The sequence below is a fragment of the Bos javanicus genome, chromosome 13 (genome assembly GCF_032452875.1).
Source record: "Bos javanicus breed banteng chromosome 13, ARS-OSU_banteng_1.0, whole genome shotgun sequence".
Lineage (NCBI taxonomy): Eukaryota > Metazoa > Chordata > Mammalia > Artiodactyla > Bovidae > Bos > Bos javanicus.
The window spans coordinates 80,500,118-80,523,328 of NC_083880.1; the positions used below are offsets into that span (position 1 = coordinate 80,500,118).

Consider the following 23,211-nt stretch of genomic DNA (forward strand, 5'->3'; position numbering starts at 1 on the left):
GAAACCAGTGATTTTAAAATGTGGTCCCCAGACAGCAGCAGCAGCAGCAGCTGAGAATTTTTGGAATGAAAATCTCAGGGCCCACGCACCAGACCTACTGAATCAAATACTCCAGGGAAAGGAGTCAGTAATCAGAGTTTTCTCAAGCCCTACAGGTAATTCCAATGCATGTCAAACCATTGAGAACCATTGGCTTAAGCTATCCACTCCGTCTCCTTATACGTAAAAGGAGAGTCATATTACTTGGCCTCCTAAGGTTGTTTTAAGGATTAAACTCAATAGGTTTTGCATGTAAGGGACTTAGTACAGCGTCTGGAGCTTCGCGCACTCAGTACCCGACAGCCACAGTCAGCGTTATTGTTATTTTGTTCTTATCGGATTTCATTTCTGGGTGGCCAGTGAATTAGTCCACATCTCTATGTGTCTACCTGTGAAATAGTGAAGAGGGAAGGTATTTTAATGGTAATCATTATAACAACAGCTAATTTAGTGAACTCCTACCCTGGGCCAGCCACTTGGCTAATCACTTCATGAACTCTGCATTTGATCTTCATTAAAAAAAAAACAAACCGTAAGAGAATGGTGCTATTATTGTCCATCATGTGACAGGTGAGGTAGCTTCAGTAGCTTGCCCAGAATAACACAGGTAGTGGGTGAAAGAGCCAGGAAAAGAATTCAGAGACTGAGCCTCCAGAGCCCTGGTTTTAAGCAGACCACCACACCGCCAATCCAGAGCGGTTTGCAGAAGGGACTATGCTGCTTCTGCTGCTGCTAAGTCGCTTCAGTCGTGTCCGACTCTGTGCGACCCCAGAGACGGCAGCCCACCAGGCTCCCCCGTCCCTGGGATTCTCCAGGCAAGAACACTGGAGTGGGTTGCCATTTCCTCCTCCAATGCATTGAAAAGTCAAAGTGAAGGCGCTCAGTTGTGTCCGACTCATAGCGACCCCATGGACTGCAGGCACAAGGCTCCTCCATCCATGGGATTCTCCAGGCAAGAGTACTGGAGTGGGTTGCCATTGCCTTCTCCAGAAGGGACTATGGGGTGGCCGTTTTCATACCTTCAGAGTCACTGCAAAAATCAGATACTCACTACCCCATATGCATTAACACCACAGCTATTGGTTAATTATAGAAGAAGTCTCTGGATCGGGTTTGGCTGGAGATGAGTTTATTTTGGAAGGGGACCTGGTGGCTGTCCTCCGTGAGGCTCCCCATGGCTCTCAACTTTTGCCTGAGTACGTTGGTCGTGTGGTCCTGATGGGAGATGATTTGCTGATGACAGGTCCTTAAAGACAGCCCAGAACTGCTGCTTCCAGGTCACTCTGAGGCAGTGATGACCTGAGCCCACAGAATGCATTCAGTACCCCCCAGAACTGCTCCTTCCAGGTCACTCTGAGGCAGTGATGACCTGAGCCCACAGAATGCATTCAGTACCCCCCAGAACTGCTCCTTCCAGGTCACTCTGAGGCAGTGATGACCTGAGCCCACAGCATGCATTCAATACCCCCCAGAACTGCTCCTTCCAGGTCACTCTGAGGCAGTGATTACCTGAGCCCACAGAATGCATTCAGTACCCCCCAGAACTGCTCCTTCCAGGTCACTCTGAGGCAGTGATGACCTGAGCCCACAGAATGCATTCAGTACCCCCCAGAACTGCTGCTTCCAGGTCACTCTGAGGCAGTGATGACCTGAGCCCACAGAATGCATTCAGTACCCCCCAGAACTGCTCCTTCCAGGTCACTCTGAGGCAGTAATTACCTGAGCCCACAGAATGCATTCAGTACCCCCCAGAACTGCTCCTTCCAGGTCACTCTGAGGCAGTGATTACCTGAGCCCACAGAATACATTCAATACCCCCCAGAACTGCTCCTTCCAGGTCACTCTGAGGCAGTGATGACCTGAGCCCACAGAATACATTCAATACCCCCCAGAACTGCTCCTTCCAGGTCACTCTGAGGCAGTGATTACCTGACCCCACAGAATGCATTCAATACCCCCATGAGAGGAGTCAATCAACTAGAAAAAATACTTCCTTTACTTACAGAAATACTTCCTTTAGCTTTAGGCAAGGATGAGAAAGAGGAAATGTGGAAATGCGACTTGTAATTATTGTTAAGTAAGTAATAAGTGGTTGTACTTATTAGCATGGGTGCGGGGGCCCAATGATAAATGCTAAATTTACACCAATTTTCAAAAAATCTAGCCCATAAAATACCAATCACACTCTGTTAAACAACTTAGAAATGGGTAAAAATTTTATGTATGTCGAAAGAATTTCAGAAGAGGCTGCTGCATTTGTAAATGTATTTAAACACCCATCAAAATGATATTCCAGAGTAAAAATATAAATTTATTCAGTGCTGTGTTCACTTCATCCTGAAGAACTTTTCAGGTACAGATAAACCTGGGACAAAACCCTGCAAGTTTTCCTATTTGAGCGAAGTTAACACGTTTGTCCTTCATTTGAGAGTTTCCACCTACATCTTCAAAGCTGGACCTCAGAAATATTACAAGACGCTCGGTTTAATGTAAAACTTCCCCGTGTTCCTAAAATGACAGCATCAACAATAGCACCAGTGAGCAAACACTACTTTTGGCTTCTGCCTTTTATTTAATTTTTTTCCCCTCTCCTTAGCTCCACCCCAGCCAGCTCTTGAAAGGCCTTCTGTTCTGTCAGCCATAATGACATCTGCTGGCGGAGACAGGAAGTCATAAATCTGCAGGTCCCCTCTCAACCAAACCTTGTTAATGCTGCCATTTATCACGGGGGCTGGGGTGCCATCTCTGGAGGGCTGGGCGCAGAGAGTCCATTTTCTCCCATACCCCTTTCCCAGGAGAGCAACCATTTCACAAACAGCCACTTTTTCATCTCGCGCTCGCAGACCTGAAAGGCAGATGTAGCGTGCGGCTCTTGGAAAGAAGCCACGATTCCAGGCAACAATAGACTCGACTTGATGTCTCAGAGCAGAGGAAGGCAGTTCTGACCAAGCTCTGTCCTTGCTCGTTTTAAATCGGCCCCTCGCCGCGTCCAGGAGGGGCGCGGAAGACTTCCTCCCCGGGAGCCCCTCCGCCTCCCTGAACTTCTTTAAGGGCGAAACTAGCTACAGGGGGAGTTGAAGGAGAGATTGAAACTCAGAGTTACTTTTGTTCCACACTCATTCAGGCTGAGGTTCGGGTTTTATTTCTTAAGCGTTCACTGTACCCTAGGACTTGATTCAAGACCTATGTCTGTGCAGAACGTTGTCTAGCTTTTGCTACTCGAAGTGTGGTCCCTGGAGCAGAACCATCAGCAGCATCTGCTGCAGTTTGTTAGGAATGCAGCGTCCCAGGCACCCTATGGGCTTCCCTGGTAGCCCGGTGGTAAAGAACCCACCTGGCAGTGCAGGAGATCCAGGAAACACGGGTTCGATCCCTGGGTCGGGAAAATCCCCCAGAGAAGGAAATAGTGACCCACTCCAGTATTCTTGTCTGGAGAATCCCATGGACAGAGGAGCCTGGTGGACTACCGTTCATGAGGTCGCAAAAGAGTCGAGACGACTGAGCAACTAAACACACACAGGCACTCTGCGCTCACTTGATCAGAATCTGCACTGGAAGCCGGATCCCCAGATGCCTCCTCTACAGTAAAGCTTGCGAGGCCGGGCTCTGCCCTGGGGTTCTCAGCCTTGGCCCTTATTGACATTTGGGGCTGGGTCAGTCTTTGCTTGCAAGGGCCTTGCCTGTGTGCTATAGGATGTTTGCCGGGATCTCTGGCCTCTACCTGCTAGATGCCGGTCACACACCCCTGAATCGTGACAATCAGAAACATCTGCAGACATTGTCAAGTGTCTCCTGGGAGCAGAAAGCACCCCTCTTGGAATGCATGCAACTCGAAGTATGCTCTGAGAGTTCACAGGATCTTGTTAGAAAGGCACCTTTTCAGACTCCACCCCACATCTACTCTCTCAGGATTCCTAAAGATGGGGCCCAGGAATCAATCTATTTTAACTCTGTAGGAGACGACACATGGACTATGTTTAAGAACAGTTCAAGAACTGTGAAGCTGCAGAGTACAAACAGGGAAAAGCAATGCGGTGACCAGATATTTTGCGATACAAAAGTCAGCGTGGGTCTTGCCTGGTGGCTCAGTGGTAAAGAATTCCCCTGCCAAGGCAGGAGACACAGGTTTGATCCCTGATCCAGGAAGATCCCACATGCCTCGGAGCAACTAAGCCCGTGGGTCACAAGTACTGAGCCTGTGCTCAATAGTCCGGGAGCCGCAACTGCTGAAGCCTTACCGCCCTAGAGCCCGGGCTTCACAAGAGAAGTCACTGCAGTGAGAAGCCCCCGCTTGCCACAGCCAGAGAAAAGCCCATGCAGCAGTGAAGACCCAGCACAGTCAAAAATAATAATAAAAAAATGACTCAGCACGGCTGTAGTGTTACCAAGAGAGTAATGTGTGGTGGTTGGATGTACAAGCTAGAGCCTTCTCAGGGTGTTTGAATCCAGGCTTCTGAGCTGCTGTCTCTATAGCCTTGGGTGAGTTTCCTAATTCCTTTGTGCCTCAGTTTCTTCACATGTAAAATGGGGACCACCATCTCATCGAATTGTTCCAAGGATTAATACATTCACGTTTCAGGTGCTCAGCACAGTGTGTGGCCTGAGTGCTTCACAAACGCTAACTACTGTTAGACCATTTCTATAATTTGCCTCTTTCCCTGGATGGTTAAGTTCCCTAGGGACCCGGCAGTTGCTTTCTTCCCCTCTGCATCCGTAGCACCCAGCCCACTGCCTGGCAAGGAGGAGGTGCTTAATGAACCTTAGTAGGAAACGGAGGAGGCTCCAAAGAAGAGAAGGTGCTGGCAGCAGCTGTCTGCCACCAGTGGCTGGGGTGTGTGCTATGCCATCTTTGCCGTTTGTACATGAAGATCTGAGCTTCCCCGGTTGGCTTCTGTGAATTGGTGTCCTTGCAAACACAGAGGATTGAGCTGATGCTCGTTTTATCCCCTAGTACAGAGTAGATTAAACCTCAGATGCAGTTGAAATCATTCTATAAACAATAGTCAATCCACAAATGCTTGTAAAAGAATGAAAACGCTAAAAATGTGGGAGTACTGTCCGTGTGTCAGGTGTCGTGATGAGTATTTAGGTTAGGTCACACAATCCCCTCTGAGCCCCTAATGGAATCGGTGACATAATTGTCCCCATTTTACAGATAGGAAAACTGAGGCTCAGAGAGGCTACATAACTTGCCCAAGGTTATAGTCTCAGTGAATAGTGGAAGTCGTTTTCAAATGTAGGTCTGTCTGACTCGACACCTACATTTGTTTTCCTTTCCTGGTGCCTACCTTCTTGGGACAATCCTAATTTCAAACGTTCTTCTCCCATCTACGGTTAAGAACACACTTGTCTTGGATCACATCTTTGATTTTGTTTAAAATCTCGAGCCATGGTAATAATGAGAACTCTGCTCTGCACTAGAGATGTGAGGAAAAGAGAGGTTGCTGGTCCCAGTGGGCACACTGTGGGGAGAGAGGACTCTGACAAAACTAGCGAATAAACAAGACTAATAAGAACTAAATACATTACAGATAAGAGTATTAAGACAGAGTGACTACCGGGGGCATGGTGTGAAGACTTACAATGCATTTAGGTCATTACTGAAGGGCTTTCCTGGTGGCTCAGATAGTAAAGAATCTGCCTGCAAGGGAGATCCGGGTTCAGTTCCTGCATTGGGAGGATCCCCTGGAGAAGGAAGTGGCAACCCACTCCAGTATTCTTGCCTGGAGAAGCACATGGACAGGAGAGACTGGCGGGCTACAGTCCACGGGGTCGCAAAGAGTCGGACACAGCTAAGCGACTAACGCACAGACCACTACTGAAGGTCTGCGATGTACCGGAACCAGGCTAAGAGGCGGAGACGTTGCCTATAAGACAATGTGTATGAGACAGTCTTGGGGCTCGCCCGTGTGAAGGTCACGGTTTGGGGGATTCCAGTCTAACAGACGTTGCCTGGTGACTGGCCCACTTCCCCACACTTCAGTAGCACACGCAGCTCTTTGACACAGGGAAGGGCGGGAGAAGCTGCCTCCTCCCAGCTCCCAGGTGGGCGGACACCTCGGCACTCCCCAACTTCAGAAGGGATATCCCCAGGGGGAGTATCTACACATCTACACCGAGTCCCGCCCCTCCCCCAGCGGGATGAGCCCGCAGTTGCCCGCAGTGACAACCTGCTTGATGACACTCTCCAACTGCCTGCATCCTTCTCTCCCCGCCCCTACTGGAGTTTTCCAGGATTATCTTCCAAATAAACGATTTGCTCTCAAATCTTAATCTTGAGGGGTGTGCTTCTTGGGGAACCAAAAGCAAGACACACAAGCCTTCAAGACACACAAGGGCATCTGCAAGCCTGAACTATTCGACCATTTTAATCCGGTGGGCTCCTTAGCAGTGTTGGCCTTCCCAGCAATGGTTAAGGAGAAAAGACAAGCTGTATTGATGGGCAAAAACAGCATCCAGGAAAAGTCACTTTGACATAATCCTAGCAAGCAGGGGTAGAATCTCATGAAATTTTCAAGACAACAGGACGCTTAATGCCTAATCATAACAGATAAGACATGCTCTGGATGAGACAGAAAGGTGTTCTCAGAGCGAATTATATCATTCTCTATTTGCTTCTGAAAGTTGAGGGGCACCTTTGGGCACACAGTTTTAATGAGTCCAGGGATGAGAGCTTGATGCACAGTTGAAATGGCATAAAATATACCGGAGCCCAGAACTTAAAGGCTGCTCGTCACATGGTTTCCAGGCCGTTCGGTCCTTACACTCACTTAATGTCTTCCTGTGGCTAATGAAGTTGAGCAATGGGTTCCTGGGCCGGCGACATGGTCTGGATTCTTCAGCAGCAGCAAAACACGGTCACCAACTCCAAGTAGTCAACTCCCAGGGACGAACGTAATGGATGCTCGACTGAAGAGCTCCCACACCCCAGCCGGCCTGCTCAGCAGCTGCCCCGTTGCAAATATCCATAATGCTTAATTCTACACGTAACCACATCTTTTTTTTTTTTTTCTTAAGAGAGACTAACAACTCTTGGAAGATTTATTCGCAGAAGCAAGCTTGTCAATGCCTGAGCATCCCCAAACTTTGTCATCCACCTTAAATGTTTTCAGGGAGTAAATTTCCACCAAGTAGAAGAAGACATAGTGTCTTCTGTGCTGGTTGAGCAAATCCAGTCTAAGGGACTAGGTCTTTCAGGATGTAAATAAATGAGTTGATTAGCCTTTATCAAAGGCTGAAAGAAGAAAATTCAGACTCCATATTATGACCAATAATGTGCGCATGCACACACCCCCACTGTGATCTTGACCTGACTCGCCTCTCCTGCCTTCGCTCTGCTTCTTCTTCCCAACTGCCTGGCCCTCCCAACCTGGGACCTGGCAGCTACATCTTTTGTGTTCTGGAAGCAGAGCAACCTCTTCCAATTTCAGGCGGTGGCTCCTGATTGGCTGCTTTGTGTCTTGCAGATCTCAGGTTAAAGGACACCTTCTCAGAAAGGCGTCCCATGGTCCCCACCCAAAGTGGATCCTGCCCCCACCCCACTGCATCACACCGCTCTGCTTTACTCTCCCCATCTCTCTCCACGACCCATCTGCCACTTCCTCGCATCCCCTTCTCCCCTTCAACACGCTGCCGCGCTGGGTGTCACGAGAGGAGACCGCTACCTTGAGGTTTTCACAAAACAGTCACTGGAAGAGAGATATCTTGAATAAGTTAAACGACAGAAGAGGAAGGCAATGAATTATATCCTCAAGGGCAAAATTGTATGGTCCACTGGCTCTCAAACTTGGCCGCATATTGGAATCATCTGGGGGCTTTAAAAAAATACTAATGGCTGGAGCCCGCCCTCACAGACTGATGTAATGAGCCTGGGGTAAGACTTGGGCACTGGGATTTTTTAAAATCACCCCAGTTGATTATAATACATAGCAAAGTTTGAGAACACTGCTTTTTTTTTTTTTTAACTGAAGCATTACATACAGATAAAGTAGTGCACAATTCATAAGCCTGCACTGAATACATTTTCACAGACCAAACACACTGGCATAAACAGCCCCAGTTATGAACAATACTCGCCCCCGCCCCGGAAATTCCTCATACCCACTGTCAGATGCAACCTTTCTGATGCTCAGGATGAGTTCTGTCTGCCTGTATGCTCATATATTTGGAGACATATTCTACACTGAGTCTCTTTGCTTGGGGAAGACACGGACTAGAGAAGTTCGAATCACATAGGATCCACCCTGGAAGACTTCCTGAAAGAGGTGGTATTTAAGGGAGGATATGAAGGAGACAATAGATAAGAGAGGGGAAGGGGAAAAAGTCATGGAAGTTGGGAAGGGGAGGACAGCCTCAACTGGAAAGGGGCACAGGCTGAAATGCTTTACATCCCTCTACAGGAAGCCCTGCGCTCAGTCGCTCGGTCGTGTCTGACTCTCTGCGAACCCATGGGTGCAGCCTGCCAGGCTCCTCTGTCCATGGGCATTCTCCAGGCAAGAACACTGGAGTGGGCTGCCATGCCCTCCTCCAGAGGATCTTCCTAACCCAGGGATCAAACCCAGTTCTCCCCACATTGCAGGTGGATTCTTTGCCATCCGAGCCACCAGGGAAGCCCACAGAAAACACTGAGGTTCATTTGTTGACTTCTTTTGACTGCCTTTGCACAGGCTTTTTCTAGTTGCAGAGCGGGGACTACTTTTTGTTGCAGTTCGGGCGCTTCCTTGTTGCCAAGCATAGGTCCTGGGCACTCAGGCTCCAGTGTCTGCAGCACGCAGACTCAATAGTGGTGGTGCACGGGCTTAGTTGCTTGGGCACGTGGGATCTTCCCAAATTAGGGATCGAACCTGTGTCTTCTGCATTGGCAGGCTGATTCTTATCCACTGTGTAGGCAGGGAAGTCTCTAAAGAAAGCCCTAAGATATTTTTAAAGTTTATTCTTCCTTAGAAATATGCTCATCTTGGTATTCAATCATTTCACAACTTTTTACTGATCACCAATCCTGCACTGGGCTCAGAGATGCATAGGTAGAGAACTTCTGTTTTAATTAAGGGAGACATATAATAAAGAGGCAAGTATAGGAAATCACTTACATGTGGTTGTAAGTACCAGGAAGGATGAGAGAAAGAGGAGGGCATATAGGGTGGGAGAGGGAGGTGACATTTGAGTTGAGAGTAAAGAGGAAAAACAGATCTGGGAGAAGCATCTTGCTGGAGGGAAGAGTAATGCAAAAGACTTGAAATTTGTACAGGAGACAGGACAGTAACTAAGATGCTCAAGAATCTCACACGCTGCCCCAGTGTCCAACAACCAGGGCAGTGCCTAGGGTAAAGTGGGCACTCAGAGAATATTTGCTTTAATTACAAGGAAATGGCAGCCCACTCCAGAATTCTTGCCTGGAAAATCCCATGGACCGCGGAGCCCAGTAGGTTACTGTCCATGGGGTTGCAAAGAGTCGGACACGACTTCACTTTCACTTTCACATTGAGTTGCAGTCCAGCGATAAAACAGGCAAACCAACTGCCTCCCAAATGCAGCACGAGAGTGTTGTTGTTTAGTTGCTAAGTCATATTCAATTCTTTTGTGACCCCACGGACTGTAGCCCGCCAGGCTCCCCTGTCCATGGGATTTCCCAGACGAGAATACTGGACTGGGTTGCCATTTCCTTTTCCAGGGAATCTTTCCAACCCAGGGATCAAACCGGAGTCTCCTGCATTGGTAGGCAGATTCTTTATCTCTGAGCCATCGGGGAAACCTGTAATAGGTGTGTGCTTTAATGGAGCCTTCACAGGCTTCTTTGGGTACATAGAAAAGGCTCCTCAACACACCACCATCACCTTGCAAGTGAATCCAACAGGAGACGCCCAGCCTGTCCCTTCATGCAACAACTTCTGCTAACTTGATTCACTTGTTACAAAATTCAGTCCTTGCACAAGGGAGCTTCCAGTGGCCTGGCACCTCATCAGAATCACCTGGGAACTTTCAAAATTTCATATTTTTCTGGCCCCACCCTAGGATCTAATTTAGTAAGTCTGGGGTGGGGCCTGTGTTTCTTTATCTTACCTAAAAAGTCCCCAGGAGATTCTGATGTTGAGCCAGTGTGTTCTGGAAAATACGGTTGAGTCATTCCAATCAATTCATGCCTTTACACATCCCAAAGTTTGAGTGTTGGATCCTAGGATGCTAAGTTCCCTGGATACTTAGACACAGCCAAGCCACCAGCTCTGGGAAGAAGCTTCTCCAAGTGCCAGAGCCTGTGGACTGGTATTTTGCACATTCGAGTCACGCCCATGCCACCTTCCTCTCGTTTTGCTATCTTCTCAACCCACCCGCCCCATTACCTATTCTCTACTGTTCCTTAAGGATACTTTTAAACCCATAAGTTATATTAAAATTTAGATTGCTATCGTAAATGGAGAACAGTCTCTCTCTCTAAGACAGAAGTAAACTGAAAGTGAATTCCATGAAAACAGACCACGTTTTGAAAGTCTAACCAGGTACTCTTGCCCCTCCCCAGCTTCTGAGCCAGAAATCTCCAGTTTCTTGGTTGAAAATAGAAGTTGGCCAGTGATGGGCACAAAAGCCACACCAGCAGCGAACAGACACTTTCCCGGATTGAAAGGGAATATTGACACGTTCACTGTGTGACTCAGCGTTTTCCAGTGTCATGTCACCCTGCTGAGTGACATCCGGGCCCCACTGCGTTCGGCACCCCCCTAGGGCAGCCAGAGTCTTCTCTGTTGATCACCAGGCTATACGCTCTGCAGCAGTAGCCATAGGGAAAACACACACAAATTAATGAAAGAACACTCCAGAAATGTGGTCCGAGAATGAGCTGGCCGCCGGCTAAAAGGAAACTTTTACAGCAGATCCTGTGAGCGCCGCTCACCCGCTACGGAACCAGTGATTGAGGAAGAGGAAAGAGCGGAGGGAAGATTCGGAGAAGAACCCTGAAGAGCGGCTGGCAGAGATCCTGTAGCTCAGGGTCTCCTGCTCGCCGCCCTACTGATTTACTCCAAGGCTGGAGTCAGCTCTTGAACTCCTTTCCTAGTTCCCCGTCCTTGAGATGTCATTTTACAGACGCTTTCGGAAGGCACGGGTCCTATCTTACGCGTTCCGGCATCTCCTGTGCTCAGCGCAACAGCGGGCACCTAACGCAGTCGACGTTTGTTAAAGGGCTGAATGGACCTCAAAGGCCCAACCGACAGGCACGGGGCTTCTGTCGAACGTGGCAGATTTTCCAAGCTGAGCTTCCTGGAGTCTCAGTCTTCTCTCTGTTGAGGCCCAAGTCTGCACCTCCTAACTTTATAACTGCGGTTCCTTAATGACATAGACGACGGGGGTTTTACTCAACAAGCTATGCTTCCTATCACAGCGCTCCGGAAAGGTGTGCTGTGTAATTAGAATTAATTAGTACTAATGCCCCTTTTGCTGACGTTGCCAGCTATGAAGTGGGCTTTTCTCTGCCTCCGTTGCCTGAGGACTGGGCTGGGGTTAGGTGGGGCCGATCATGGGCGGAGGCCGATGGGGTGATTTAGGGTAAGTGAATTAAAAACTTGTACCACATATGTGTGGAGAAATGAGCACCCCTGCCCTGTGCAGGGATGTTAAAAATGATTCAACAGCACTTCACAAAGAGTGACAGTACACCCTGCAATTGACTGGTAGGATGGGAGTTTCCTATGGTCCAAAAGAATGGTTTAGAAAAACATTTGTGGGATGGGTCATCCTCGGTCATTCCCCATGAGCGAGGGTAAAAGTGACAGGGGGTGAGCTGTAGGCACAGAGTGCCCCTGGCCACACTGGTCAGGCCTCAGCGCTGAGTGCCTGGTGGGGGCGGGACTGAGGAGCGGGCACTGGTGGAGACCATCACAGTGCCAGGAACAGTGTTACCCCTGGAACTCCTAAATCATTTTAATTATTATTTTAATATCTAAGCCTTAGCTGGCTCTATAGTTAGCAATCTGAGGTATGTCTGATTCCAAAAGAACAAAGCCTTTTGTAGCAGAAGTTTTTAAACCTGAGTAAACAGGAGGTTCACTTGTGGGATTAGGAGTAGTTTGGTCAAAAATGCAGATTCCAAAGAGCTCATCTAGAAGTTTCTCATTCAGAAGGTCAAGGGCAATGGGGCCCTAGAAATTTCCAATTAGGAGATGAAGGTGTGACTTTGCCTTGTGGATGACACTGGGCAATGTCTGGATACAATTTTGTTTGACACAACTGGGGTGGAAGACTCTGGCATCTAGTGGGTGGACACCCAACATGATGCTAAATTTCCTACAACGCACAGAACACCCTCCACAACGGAGGATTGTGGCCCCAAAACATCAGTAGTACCAGGGTTAGAACATTTTCTTCTAGAATAAGGCCTAAGAATGTGCATCTTAACAAGAGCCTTAGGAAATTTTAAGGCAGGAGGAAGAAGCCCTCGGAAAGATTCAGATAACGCCTAAGGACATGCTGTCAGAGTTCCCTTTTGGCCCAACTAACCATCCTGCCTTCCTCCGAGTCCAGGTTAACTATCCCTTCTAAGAGCATCTGCTGTCCCAGCAGACCTCCTTTGCCCCTTTAATCGTCTGTCTCTCCCACTGGAACAAAGTGCCTTGGGGGCAGGGTCCAGGTTCATCCTGGCCCCAGAAGAGCTCAAAAGGGACCCGGCCCATAGCAGGGCTCCAACCACAGGTTGGCTGAAATCTGTCTCGGCTGGAGTAGCATCTCTTGCACTGAGGCTACGCTGTCTTTCCAACGTCGTCACGGAACCCTCTTTTAACACCTTCATGGAGCGTATCACTCTGAAATTATCTGCTTACTTTCCATTCATTCAAATGTTTTATTGGGCACCTACTCTATGTCGTGCCATCACTGGGGATAAACCACAGAGGCAGAAACCTCTCTTCCCAACAGAACTTATATCCCAGAGGGGAAATTTGGACAAGAAAAATAGAAAACTGTATTTGACATGTGTGATCATACGTGTGACACTGGTAAGCCCAGTGGAGAAAAATAAAATAGAGAAATGTGATAGGGGTGGAGATGTGCATGTGAAACTTTAAGTAAGGTTGGCCTCTAGGAGAAAGTGACATTTTAAGCAAAGTCCGGATATTTGGGGGCAACTTATCTGCTCCCCATTAGAAAACAAACACTGGGGGGAGGGGGGCAGGATCTTCCCTTTCTCTATAACTTCTGTGTTTCCAGAAGAGAGGCACATAGTAGGTGCTCAATAGACATGGTATTTAAATAAAACAAAGAGAGGCCTGTGTGATTCTTGCTTTTATAACCATCCAGAAACTAGCAGGAAGGTGGGAGAAGCAGAGGCATTCATTGCAAGGGGGTGGCGAGGACGTCCCTGGGTCAGATTAAGAGGCAGCAGAGGATGGTGGTCATCCCTCCTCCCAAAGGGAAGCGCAGTCCTCCCCTCCTCATCCTGCGTTCAGGGTCCTGTTTCCGTCCCTGTGGGTGGAGCTTACCTGGCGCCCGGGGCTCCTCCTTCCATCCCCCTGCCCCCAGCGCGTCCTTTCTCAGCGCTCCTCCGAGGGGTGTCCCCGCGGCCCGGGGGGCGCGTCGCAGCGCCAGCGAGCGGGGCGCACGGCAGGGCAGGCGGCACGCCGGGGTCCCCGCCCCGCCCCGCTCCCGGCGGGACACTGTCCCTTTAATAGACTCCCTCTGCCTGGCGCTCTGCGGCTGGGGAGTAAATTTCTCCCTGTCATCAGGTCGCGGGGAGAGGAGGAGGAGTTTGTTAATGTTCAGTTTGTTCAGCGGGATCGATGTTTGCTGGCATCGCCTCGCCCTGTCTTGTGTGTGTGTGAGAGTGTGTGTGTATGTGTGTGCGTGCGCGTGGTGTGTGTGTGTGTGTGTGTGCATCTGTGGGGGGTGTGAGTGTGTGTGTGTGAGTGAGAGGGAGCGAGAGTGCGTGTGTGAGTGTGTGTGTGTGTGTGTGTGAGTGTGCGTGTGTGAGTGTGTGCGAGTGAATTCCAGATTTTCTGTCTTTCCCAAACCCGCTCCTGTCCTCTCGCATATCACTCAGAGACGGGGATCTGACAGCAGCCACAACCCGACAGTGAGAGATCTCTCTGCCCCCGGCGCGAATCCGCCATCGAGCCCGGCGAGGAAGAGGAAGACGAGGAGGTGGAGGTGCAGGAGGCCAGGAGGAGAAGGAAGGAGCGAAAGAGGACCCCACTACCTTCCCAGGATTGTTTGTGTGTTGTTTTTTTTTTTTTTCCTTATCTTTACGCGCGCGTGTGCGTCCCTCGTCCCTTCCATCCGAACCCGCTCTTGGATGTTTAATAAAGAAATCAAGTGTCTCAACAGTCACCAAAAAAAAAAAAAACCAACAAAAAAAAACCAAACCAAAAAAAAAAAATTTCCAAAAAGCAAAAACAAAAAGAGAGAGGAGAAAAAACAAAAACAAAAAATCCAAAACCAAACAAACAAACAAACAAGGCAGAACCAACCTCTACTTCAAACCAGCCGGCACAGCCACCCGTGTCTTGCCTGCCACGCAGAGAGGGGGGTCTCCGGCCCCCGGTGGAGGAGTTGCAGGGACAGGGGGACAGAGGCCGAGTGACGCCCTGGGAGCCACCGGGCAGGAGGCGGAGGAGACCCGGAGAGGCGAGCGAGACAGCGGGCCCCCGCGCGCGGCGGCTCGGGGCTGGGGCGCCAGAAGTGGGACTGGAGCGAACTAGAGCGATGCCAAGGAGGAAGCAGCAGGCACCCAAGCGGGCGGCAGGTAAGAGACCCGGCTCCGCGCGGGGCGGCCCGGCCCGGCGGCCCGGCGGCCCGGGGCGCCAGCTCCTCGCCCGGGCGCCCCGGGACGCCACCCCCCTCGCTTGCCTTTCGCGGGCGTCAGCTCCGGTGCCCCGCTCTGCCCCGCTTATAACCCCGTCCTCGCTCGCCTTCTCCAGCCTCCCCTGTCCTCCCCTTTCCAGGCTCCGGTTGGGGGGTGGGGGCAAGCTATCCCACCAAGCCTTTCCTCCTTAAACTTTTTTTCCCTCCACCCTCTACCCCACCCCTAACTTTCTCCCAGTCTGCTTCTTGCCTCTCGGGCCAAAGTTGCGCTGAGCATTTGGGGTTCGCAGTGGAGAGCAGTCCTGCCGCCCGCGCCCCCCTCCGGGTGGTCGCTGCCAGTGGCTTCTGGCCTCAGGGGACGGCGTTTCCTCTCGCGGGGGTTTGGGGCGCTGAACTTTGAGCCGTGCCCCAGCCTAGGGCTGCAAGGCTGGCTCTGGGGCAAGCCATGGGACTTCAGCTTTGATCGCCAAGGTGTAAAAAACCACCCCAGGAAAGGAATCTTTGAATCTGTTTTCTAAGAGGAGCCTCCTTTGGAAATCTAATCAACACTCTCCCTTCTCTAAAAAAAAAAAAAAAAAAAGGTGGGGGGCAGGGGGGAATGCCCCTCGAACATTGAAACAGTTCTGGATCTTCTTTGCACAGAGTGAGTTGCAAACTTTGTAAATTGATTTGTGCGGTGGGAACTATCCCATTTGAATTCTTACCGCCCCCTCCTCCAAAAAAAGAGAGGAACAGGTTAATGGATCAGGACGTTAGAGCTTGTAAAGGATTTTTTCCTTCCTTTTGGGTTGCTTAATTGCTTTTTTAATAGTATGCTGGGGTTTTGTTTCTCGGAAGTGTAATATGAAAGTTCATTTTTCTCCTGCCAGACCCACCCACTGAAAAATCAGCTTTCCACTTGATTGCTAGTTTTGATTTGACATTTGATTGATCACCTGTCATCTCACTGCCTTTGATCTATTCATTCTTGATATATATCAATAAATCACTCACCATGGTAACTCAGAGTGCCAGTGACGCAAGCCTTGCCCTCTAGATTGAGAGCCAGACATGCACAATTATTATCTTGTTTGGCTTTTAATGTGGGCGTTTTATTTCTTTGTGTCCTTCAGTTGAATCGGGCATTAGCAAAGAGCTTAAGTTTTTTCCTCCCCTTCTTTCTGTCTTTACCCTCAAGCTTTAAGGCAGCGTCAGTGAAGGCTGGTCTTCTGCAGACCCCCCACAATATTTCCTTCTGTTCCAACTGGAGCGAAACATTAGGGAGAAGAAGTTCAGTGGAACACTTTCATAAACTTTGCAGAGCCACCCTCAGAACAAATCCAAAGTTAGTCACAAATCTGGGCAAAGTGGGTGTTTGTGTCTGAACATGCTGGACCACCAAGCTCATCTTCCATCATGGCCTGATTCCAGCCAAGAATGGCAGTACATGTGCTTGGAGATATCCACAATTATCTTCCCTTTTGAGCGCAGAATTGCTTCTGAAACTGCGTATGGTTTGGTTCAAATTGCATGGGGAAATATCATTTATAAAGCTTTGATTCATTTATTTTCCAATTGTTTCTCTAAGAGCAAAATAATTTAGGTATTTTAGTACCGTATATATTTAGAACTTGCTTAGTCAATGAGGTGTTCTTTTTTCAACTCTAGCTACCTCTTTTGCAAACAGTTTCTTCCTCCTACCCCCGTCCCTTTCTACATTTAACTCACTTACTTTTTAAAACTTAGATTGCTTTGCAATCTGAACAGCTTTGGGGTATGCACTGGCCTTTGAGGCTCAGGAAGAGTCAGCTTGCTTCGTCTAGGGCTAGCAACGTAAGTTTAAGTATAGCTAGATTATTAGAGATAAAGTCCTTAGTGTCATCCCACAAGAGAACCCCGGGCAACAGTCCAGCAAGAAGTGATACTGCCCTGAAAGTACTCTTTTTTTCCCCCTTGTTGTTCCGGTAAAGGCCATCAACAGCTAGGCAGTAATTTAAATTACCAGAACGACTGGACATGTCTCCTCTGGTAAGCTCATTACAAAAAGTGCATTGCTCAGAATTGCACTGCTTTGATTATAATTGTCCTCTGATCAATGAGGATTCAGGTGTGTATACCATAAAGCTGTATCACATTATTTAAATTAGATCCTTTTCATTAAGCTGGTATCTGTTGGAGTTAGCTTATCTGCTTACTGTAGCGCATGTGTGTGTTAGAAAGTTCTGACTGCAGTTTCCGTTTCCTGGCATATTGTATTCCTAGTGTCTTTACATGTTTGTTTTCATGGCTTTTATTATTTTCACTGGAAGAAGTGGAAACCCTTGTCAAGCTGAAAGGGAATAATTCATTTTGTACACAATGAGGCCTCTCTTACGGTATTATTTACTCACGTATTACTGAAGCGGATATCTTTCCACGTAATATTTCTTTCCTCTGAAGTCACCGATGCTATGCTGTTTTAGCTAAAGTGGTTATTCTCACATTCGGTTAGCTGCTTTCCGATTCTTCTGCCAGTTAACATCCAGGGAGAAGAACAAGGTGGGCCCCAGAACTGTGGCCATGCTAACTTTTATCACTGCTTAAAATTAAACACAATACACAACTGTAAGTAATTATTCCCATGGGCTGATGTTGAAAGCTCGAGTTCTAGCTTGATTAATGAATAATGTAAGATAGAAAAAGCCTGTGAGTGAATCAGAACTGAGATTCTTTCCCAAGAACTGTTGGAGGCCATTTGATTCCTTTGCATTATTAGTTTTAAGTTCCACATTTCAAGGAATCATTTACGGAACTTTCTAATAAAGCAGGTATGTGGATAGAATGAGGGAGAGGATATTACAAGTGATGGAGAATGTTAGCCTTTACTGGTTCTGTTCCTCCCTCCTTTAAGGGAAGGGCTGTGAGGTAGGCAGCTCTCTTTAAGGAAACAGCTAAGTCAGAACATTTCCCTTCGAAATGTCATTCCTCCTGGCTTTCTAACGCTACGCTCTTCCACCATACTATAACTTCGGGCAAGGAAGAAAGTTTAGAGAGCAGCCTGCAGTGCCCCACGGGTTTGCGTACGTGTGTGTGTGTATCTTTGCTTCCTTTGATACATATTTCATTCACCACTAAAATGCGTCTACTTTTTAACCTGAAAATATTGCAGGATTCTGTACCAGCATCTTTCCCCCCTATCCATTGTAGGGAAGACAGGGAAGATGGCAGAAAGGTAAAATACAACAGAGCAGCGTTGTGATGTGTTTGTATTTTGCAGGACGCAGTCGTTAAAAATTTAAAACTGTAGACTTACACTCTAACCCTTCTATTTCCTACAATCTGTCGCAGCCTCTGCACACGTGCAACATATTTAATTTCACCAGCCTGAACTCTTGTTTTTATATAATGCCAGCCAATTCCAATAGGAAGCAAAATCTTTGGAAATCATATATATATGAATGTCTAACGTATATATAAATTACGGGCTTCTGTCTATCGGAAGAGATGAAATGTTTTCTTTTTGCTGACTCTCAGAAGCTATCTGGTAATCCAGATCTGAGGAAAGAACAGCTCTCTCAGTTTATTTTGTTTATTTAATATGGAGATGAATAATGCAGATTTTGTTTTCATGAATGTCCTTGTGTGGCAGCAAACATTAGACTATTAGCAATCATTACTTAAAAGTTGCAATTTGCACCTTAATAGCACAGGTTATTTACATGGGAAGCATATTCAGCAGGGACAGTTCGGAATACTGCAGAGGAGGGCTGAGATGACCTGAGCCATCTCTCTTTCAGACTCATGATGGCAATGACTAGATTGGCTGGCAAGGTCTCAGCAACAGGCAGACAGCTCAGGATGAAGTTTACCTTTAACTCACTGGTGAGAGGGATGGGGTTCAAGAGAACTGGACACAGGGTGGAGTCCCAGCCCTGGCGCTCTCACTCTGCTTTAGCGTAGTTCAGAGAGACAAGTTCACGTCTCGAAGGTTTAAATAGGCATGCTAGAGACCCCTTCACTTACCCAAACAGTATGATGTTTAACAGATGAATGGAAAACAAAAAAAATATACACATACTCCCACCCCTAAAGGTGCTCTGCAGCGTGATCTGTTCAGGCTGTTCTTGTTGATTTAAGGCAGATCCCTGAAAAAAGAAAGGTACCTTGAAACCACACTGTCCACGCAGTGTTTGGGGTGGAAACTGATGGTTTCACTGGTCCTTCTGCCCCTGCCCTCCGAGCCCCTTCCCCCTCCTCTCTCCTCACCCTTAAAGACTCAGATTGAACGGGACAGCTCAAAAGCCCATTTGTTTTAGGCATTTATTGATTTCATTTTTAATCTGCCATATCAGGACACAATGCATTAACCCTAATCTGCAGATTGCCAGTGACAGGGAGTTCTAGTGGAAGCCAGGTAAGGGGGAGGGGGCGTGAGAAACTTCTGGACAAGAAAACTCTTCTCTTGGCTTGGGGGTTGGAAATCAGAGCCCACTTCTGAGGAGGGTAGACGCATCCCTCAGAAACATGGGGCGTTTATTTTTCAACCATCTTACATTTATTTTTCTCCCAGTCTCCTCGACTCTGTTGCTAGTGTTCAGGAAACCTTCACACCCAACAAATACCTCCTAGGCATCTTTAGCAGTTCTGTCCCTGGAAGCGTCTTGCCTTTTGTCACCTTCTCCAGCGCAGGCTTATGCTTTCATTTCATCCCAGCTGACTTTCTCACTCATTTGATGGAATTTCTCCAACTGGATAATACCTGGGTTGATCTATTTGTCTTGGGACTTGTACTCTCGATTGAGCAGGTTTTAAAGAGGCATTGAGCCTGGCATTATTTAAGGCCATTGAAACGAGGCACTTCTGCTCATCACTGCAGCTGAGCTTAAGGGAAATCATGCAGGAGGAAAACCTAGGCCCTGTTCATGTTTATGCTAGGTCCGTAATTAGCTGACACGAGTTAAATGTCCAGCGTGGTGCTTCCTGCCCATCCCTGGATTTGTACCATCAATTTTATTTAGGTATGTCATGGTCTAGGAAGATTCAGCCCCTATTTCAAAGGCAATGTCTGTGTCCACCCAAGTCCCCTTTAAAAAACACAAAATTGCCTAACAAATTCTATATTAAGACCAGGCATACACAGAGTATCATTTTCGTTTGATGCGAAGTCAGTTGGAAATGCATTAAACTAACAGAGAGTGTCTTGCATCGCTTCCCCGAAGCAGTGCTTTTTCATTACATATTTAATTACAATCAAATTGAGCGACTTTTATAAAAAAAAGATCACAGTGGTATTAAAAGAAGCTCGGAACACAAATAATTCTGTTGCCTTGCAAGTTGAGAACGTTGCTTTATTTTTATTCCTTTGGGAGAAATTTATTTTCATTTTCTAATGTTGGGGTAAACACAGAATGTCTTCTCTCTAGTCTGTTATCAGAGAGCTCATCCTTCTACCTTCCTAGAACCTGTTCACCCTGGAAGAGGTTTTTTTTAAATATATTATTTTTCAGTAATTTGTAACAATGTGTACTTTTACAATTATTTTAAGTTTCCTAAGTTCCAGTGAAAGTTAGAAATTCTCCTGTTCCTTAGGGTGACCTTTGGCAAGCAGCTCTATGGTTATGAATGAGCTTAGTCATTCTAACCACATAAGAAAAAGCTTGTTGAGACTGCCTGATTACCTGGATGCTGCAGGGAGGAAAACACACTCTATCATTACAGGCCCCTACATACTACACTGTTTTCACTGGGTTTATCATTTTTTTCCCTGCTACTGACGTGTCAATCACTTGTTTTAGGAACTTTTTTTTTTTTCGGGAGAAGGGATATGTTTAGCATGTAAAAGTCGATTTCAAGATATTCTGGGTCTTTAAGAAAGGATAATAAAAATGAGAGACCCTGAGCCCAAATGTGACTTCTGGACTCTGTCTACGGGGTCAGAGGACTCGTGTGCAGGTTGTAGGTGCATCTGGAGTCGTCCTCAGCAGCCTGGCCGTGTTTGTGTTACTTCTTTTGTCAGAGGGTGACTATCGGACTCAGGTCCTTTCCCAAGATATTATAAATATACATACGTGACCTGGCAGAAGAGAAATGTGAGATGCAGGTGGGGGTTGCTGATGTGTTTGTTTCCAAAGCAAACTCCATGGATGAAATGAGTAACTACTTTGGAGGGGTCGAAGGTCGCTGAAGCGGCCACGTGGGGTTGCCCGCTGCCGCCCCCAGCCTTCTGCTTTCCCCATGTCCCCATGGGCATTCCCACACATGTGGCGACGCCAAAGCAAGGCCTGAAACGCTAAAAAAAAAAATGAGAAATTAAAATTCAGGATGCATGGGTAGCTAATCCTGTTATTAATATATCAGTATTATTTAGCTGTGCTTAACAACAGGGAATGCACAATGCAAAAGTTTTAGAGATAATGAGCTTAGAGAAATTACACGGGGGGAAAAAATACCTGGGTCCTATTGGAAAGGATTTGTCTTGAATTTTGCTCATCTAAATAAGAGTTTCCTTTCCATTTATGTTAATTTAAAAAATAGTTTCAGTATCCCTCTACCCACTACCCGGCCTGAAACAGGGTCTAACAAAGCTCTCTCTGGAAATACAAAGATATAGGACATTGTAATGTACACCCCCTTTCTCAAAATAGTTTTAGAAAACCAAATGTGGGCTTGAAAACCAAAAGCAAAACCTCCACAAGCTCTATAACATAGCCAGTTCAGGGTTCAAGATTGAAAACTTTGTTTCGGCAGGGTAAGAAGAAAATAGCATTGCATCGTAACTACACATCTCCCCCGGCACAGGAGGAGCAGTGAGGCAGGAAAGATTTTTAAGGAGCTTTTTAGCTCTTTTGCATGTCTCTCCAAAGACTAATTTAATTGAAAAGCTGTAGTGTCCATTTATGCTGAAGGAAAAACCGTGTGTTTCTGTAAAGCTGCTACATGGTAAGGTGGATTTTTTTTTAAAAGCCAGCATTCTGCAGTTTCTTTCAGTACAAAAATTAAAGATCGCTGGTCTTAATTAGTTGAGTGCTTTCAGAGCTGAGTGAATACTCTGAAATCGCCTCTGAGCTTTCTTCATCAAGCTACATCCAAGTCATTTCTATGGAAATGATACAGTTTAGGTATTAAGGTGGGCAGAACACAGTTATTGTTTTTAATGAAAACAGCTACGAGGGGCAGAATGAGATAAAAACAGAGTTGGCAGTGGCCATACTGTTTGTAATGGATCTGGAAGAAACCTCCTGAAATGTTTTACTGTGTCATGAAAAAAAATCATGAAATCTGGCTATTGGTGACGTGGGAGATTCAAAAACAAGACAGAAGGTCAAGGTATTCTATCGGGGAGATTTGTATGAGCAGAAGCAGCAGCATGTACATATTTCTATATAAACTACAAGGGGCTGACTTTAAATCACTTCCATTTATCAGATGCTTAGACTTTTCTATGTATTTAGAAGCCTTTCTCTTTTAACCCCAGGGAGATACAAATTGCTTCTGGGCCAAGATGATGCTGTAGAGAAGAGTTAAATCTATTCTGTGTTCAGTACCACTTGGTACAGAAAAAAAATGCCAAAATGAAAAGCTATGTAAGCACATTTTATATCAGAGTTGCCTTTAGCTATTCTCCTTTATTAGAAAGTTGGGTATGTGGCTGTGCCCGTCTTCTTGTTGTCTCCCTTGGGATTAGGTGTAGGCTGTGGAAGGACTGTGGAAGAGAAGGAAGTGACCTGGGTTCTGGTTACGGCTCCCCCACCCTAGTTAAGTGGCCCTGGGCCAGCTCAGAGATAAACCTTACTCTAGAGAATAAGAGTGTGAGTCAGGAGTCAGACTAACCCAAGTTCAAATCCTTGTCTTCTTTGTTGGAGGTTTATGTTTGGACCAGTTGCTCGAATTTCCCCAAGTGTTCCATCCTACGAGTCAGGGCTAAGAACCTCCACTCTTTCCCAGTGGCATGTCGGACACCTTCTGACCTGAGGGCGTTCGTCTTCCGGTGTCACGTTTTGCCTTTTCATACTGTTCCTGGGGTTCTTGGGGCAAGAACACTGGAGTGGTTTGCCATTCCCTTCTCCAGTGGACCACGTTTTGTCAGAACTCTCCACCATGACCCGTGTGTCTTGGGTGGCCCCACGCGGCATGGCTCATAGCTTCATTGAGTTACACAAGTCCCATTGCCACGACAGGGCTGTGATCCATGAAGTGGAATCATAGTTCTTCTTAAGACTCAGGATTTTGGAAAGGATGATACAAATGCATCAAAACTGCTTGGGGCCACACCTAACAGAGTCGCTGTATCTTAGTCCCAAAAAACAGACCATGAAAAATATGTACCAGAAGGGAAATGGCACCCTGCCAGCTGTCATGGGACCAGAGGCTCAGGGCCCAAAAGAAATCAGATGTGGGTGCCTTTTGAGTTTTAAAACTGGAGTATAATCACTC

The 23,211-nt window shown here is 47.1% G+C and overlaps 1 protein-coding gene and 1 long non-coding RNA gene across 3 annotated transcripts in view; one reads left to right on the forward strand and one right to left on the reverse strand.

The window, feature by feature from the left end:
• The window catches only part of LOC133259916 (uncharacterized), a 29,598-nt gene extending 15,025 nt beyond the window's left edge, over nucleotides 1-14,573 (reverse strand). For both annotated transcript variants that reach the window (XR_009740584.1, XR_009740583.1), the window contains exon 1: nucleotides 14,487-14,573. This is a non-coding gene — a long non-coding RNA (uncharacterized LOC133259916). The remainder of the gene's footprint in view (nucleotides 1-14,486) is intronic.
• The window catches only part of TSHZ2 (teashirt zinc finger homeobox 2), a 496,422-nt gene continuing 486,779 nt past the window's right edge, over nucleotides 13,569-23,211 (forward strand). Inside the window, exon 1 of the mRNA XM_061437990.1 lies at nucleotides 13,569-14,761. Coding sequence (XP_061293974.1) covers nucleotides 14,722-14,761 — 40 coding nt within the window. The 5' untranslated portion in view covers nucleotides 13,569-14,721. The remainder of the gene's footprint in view (nucleotides 14,762-23,211) is intronic.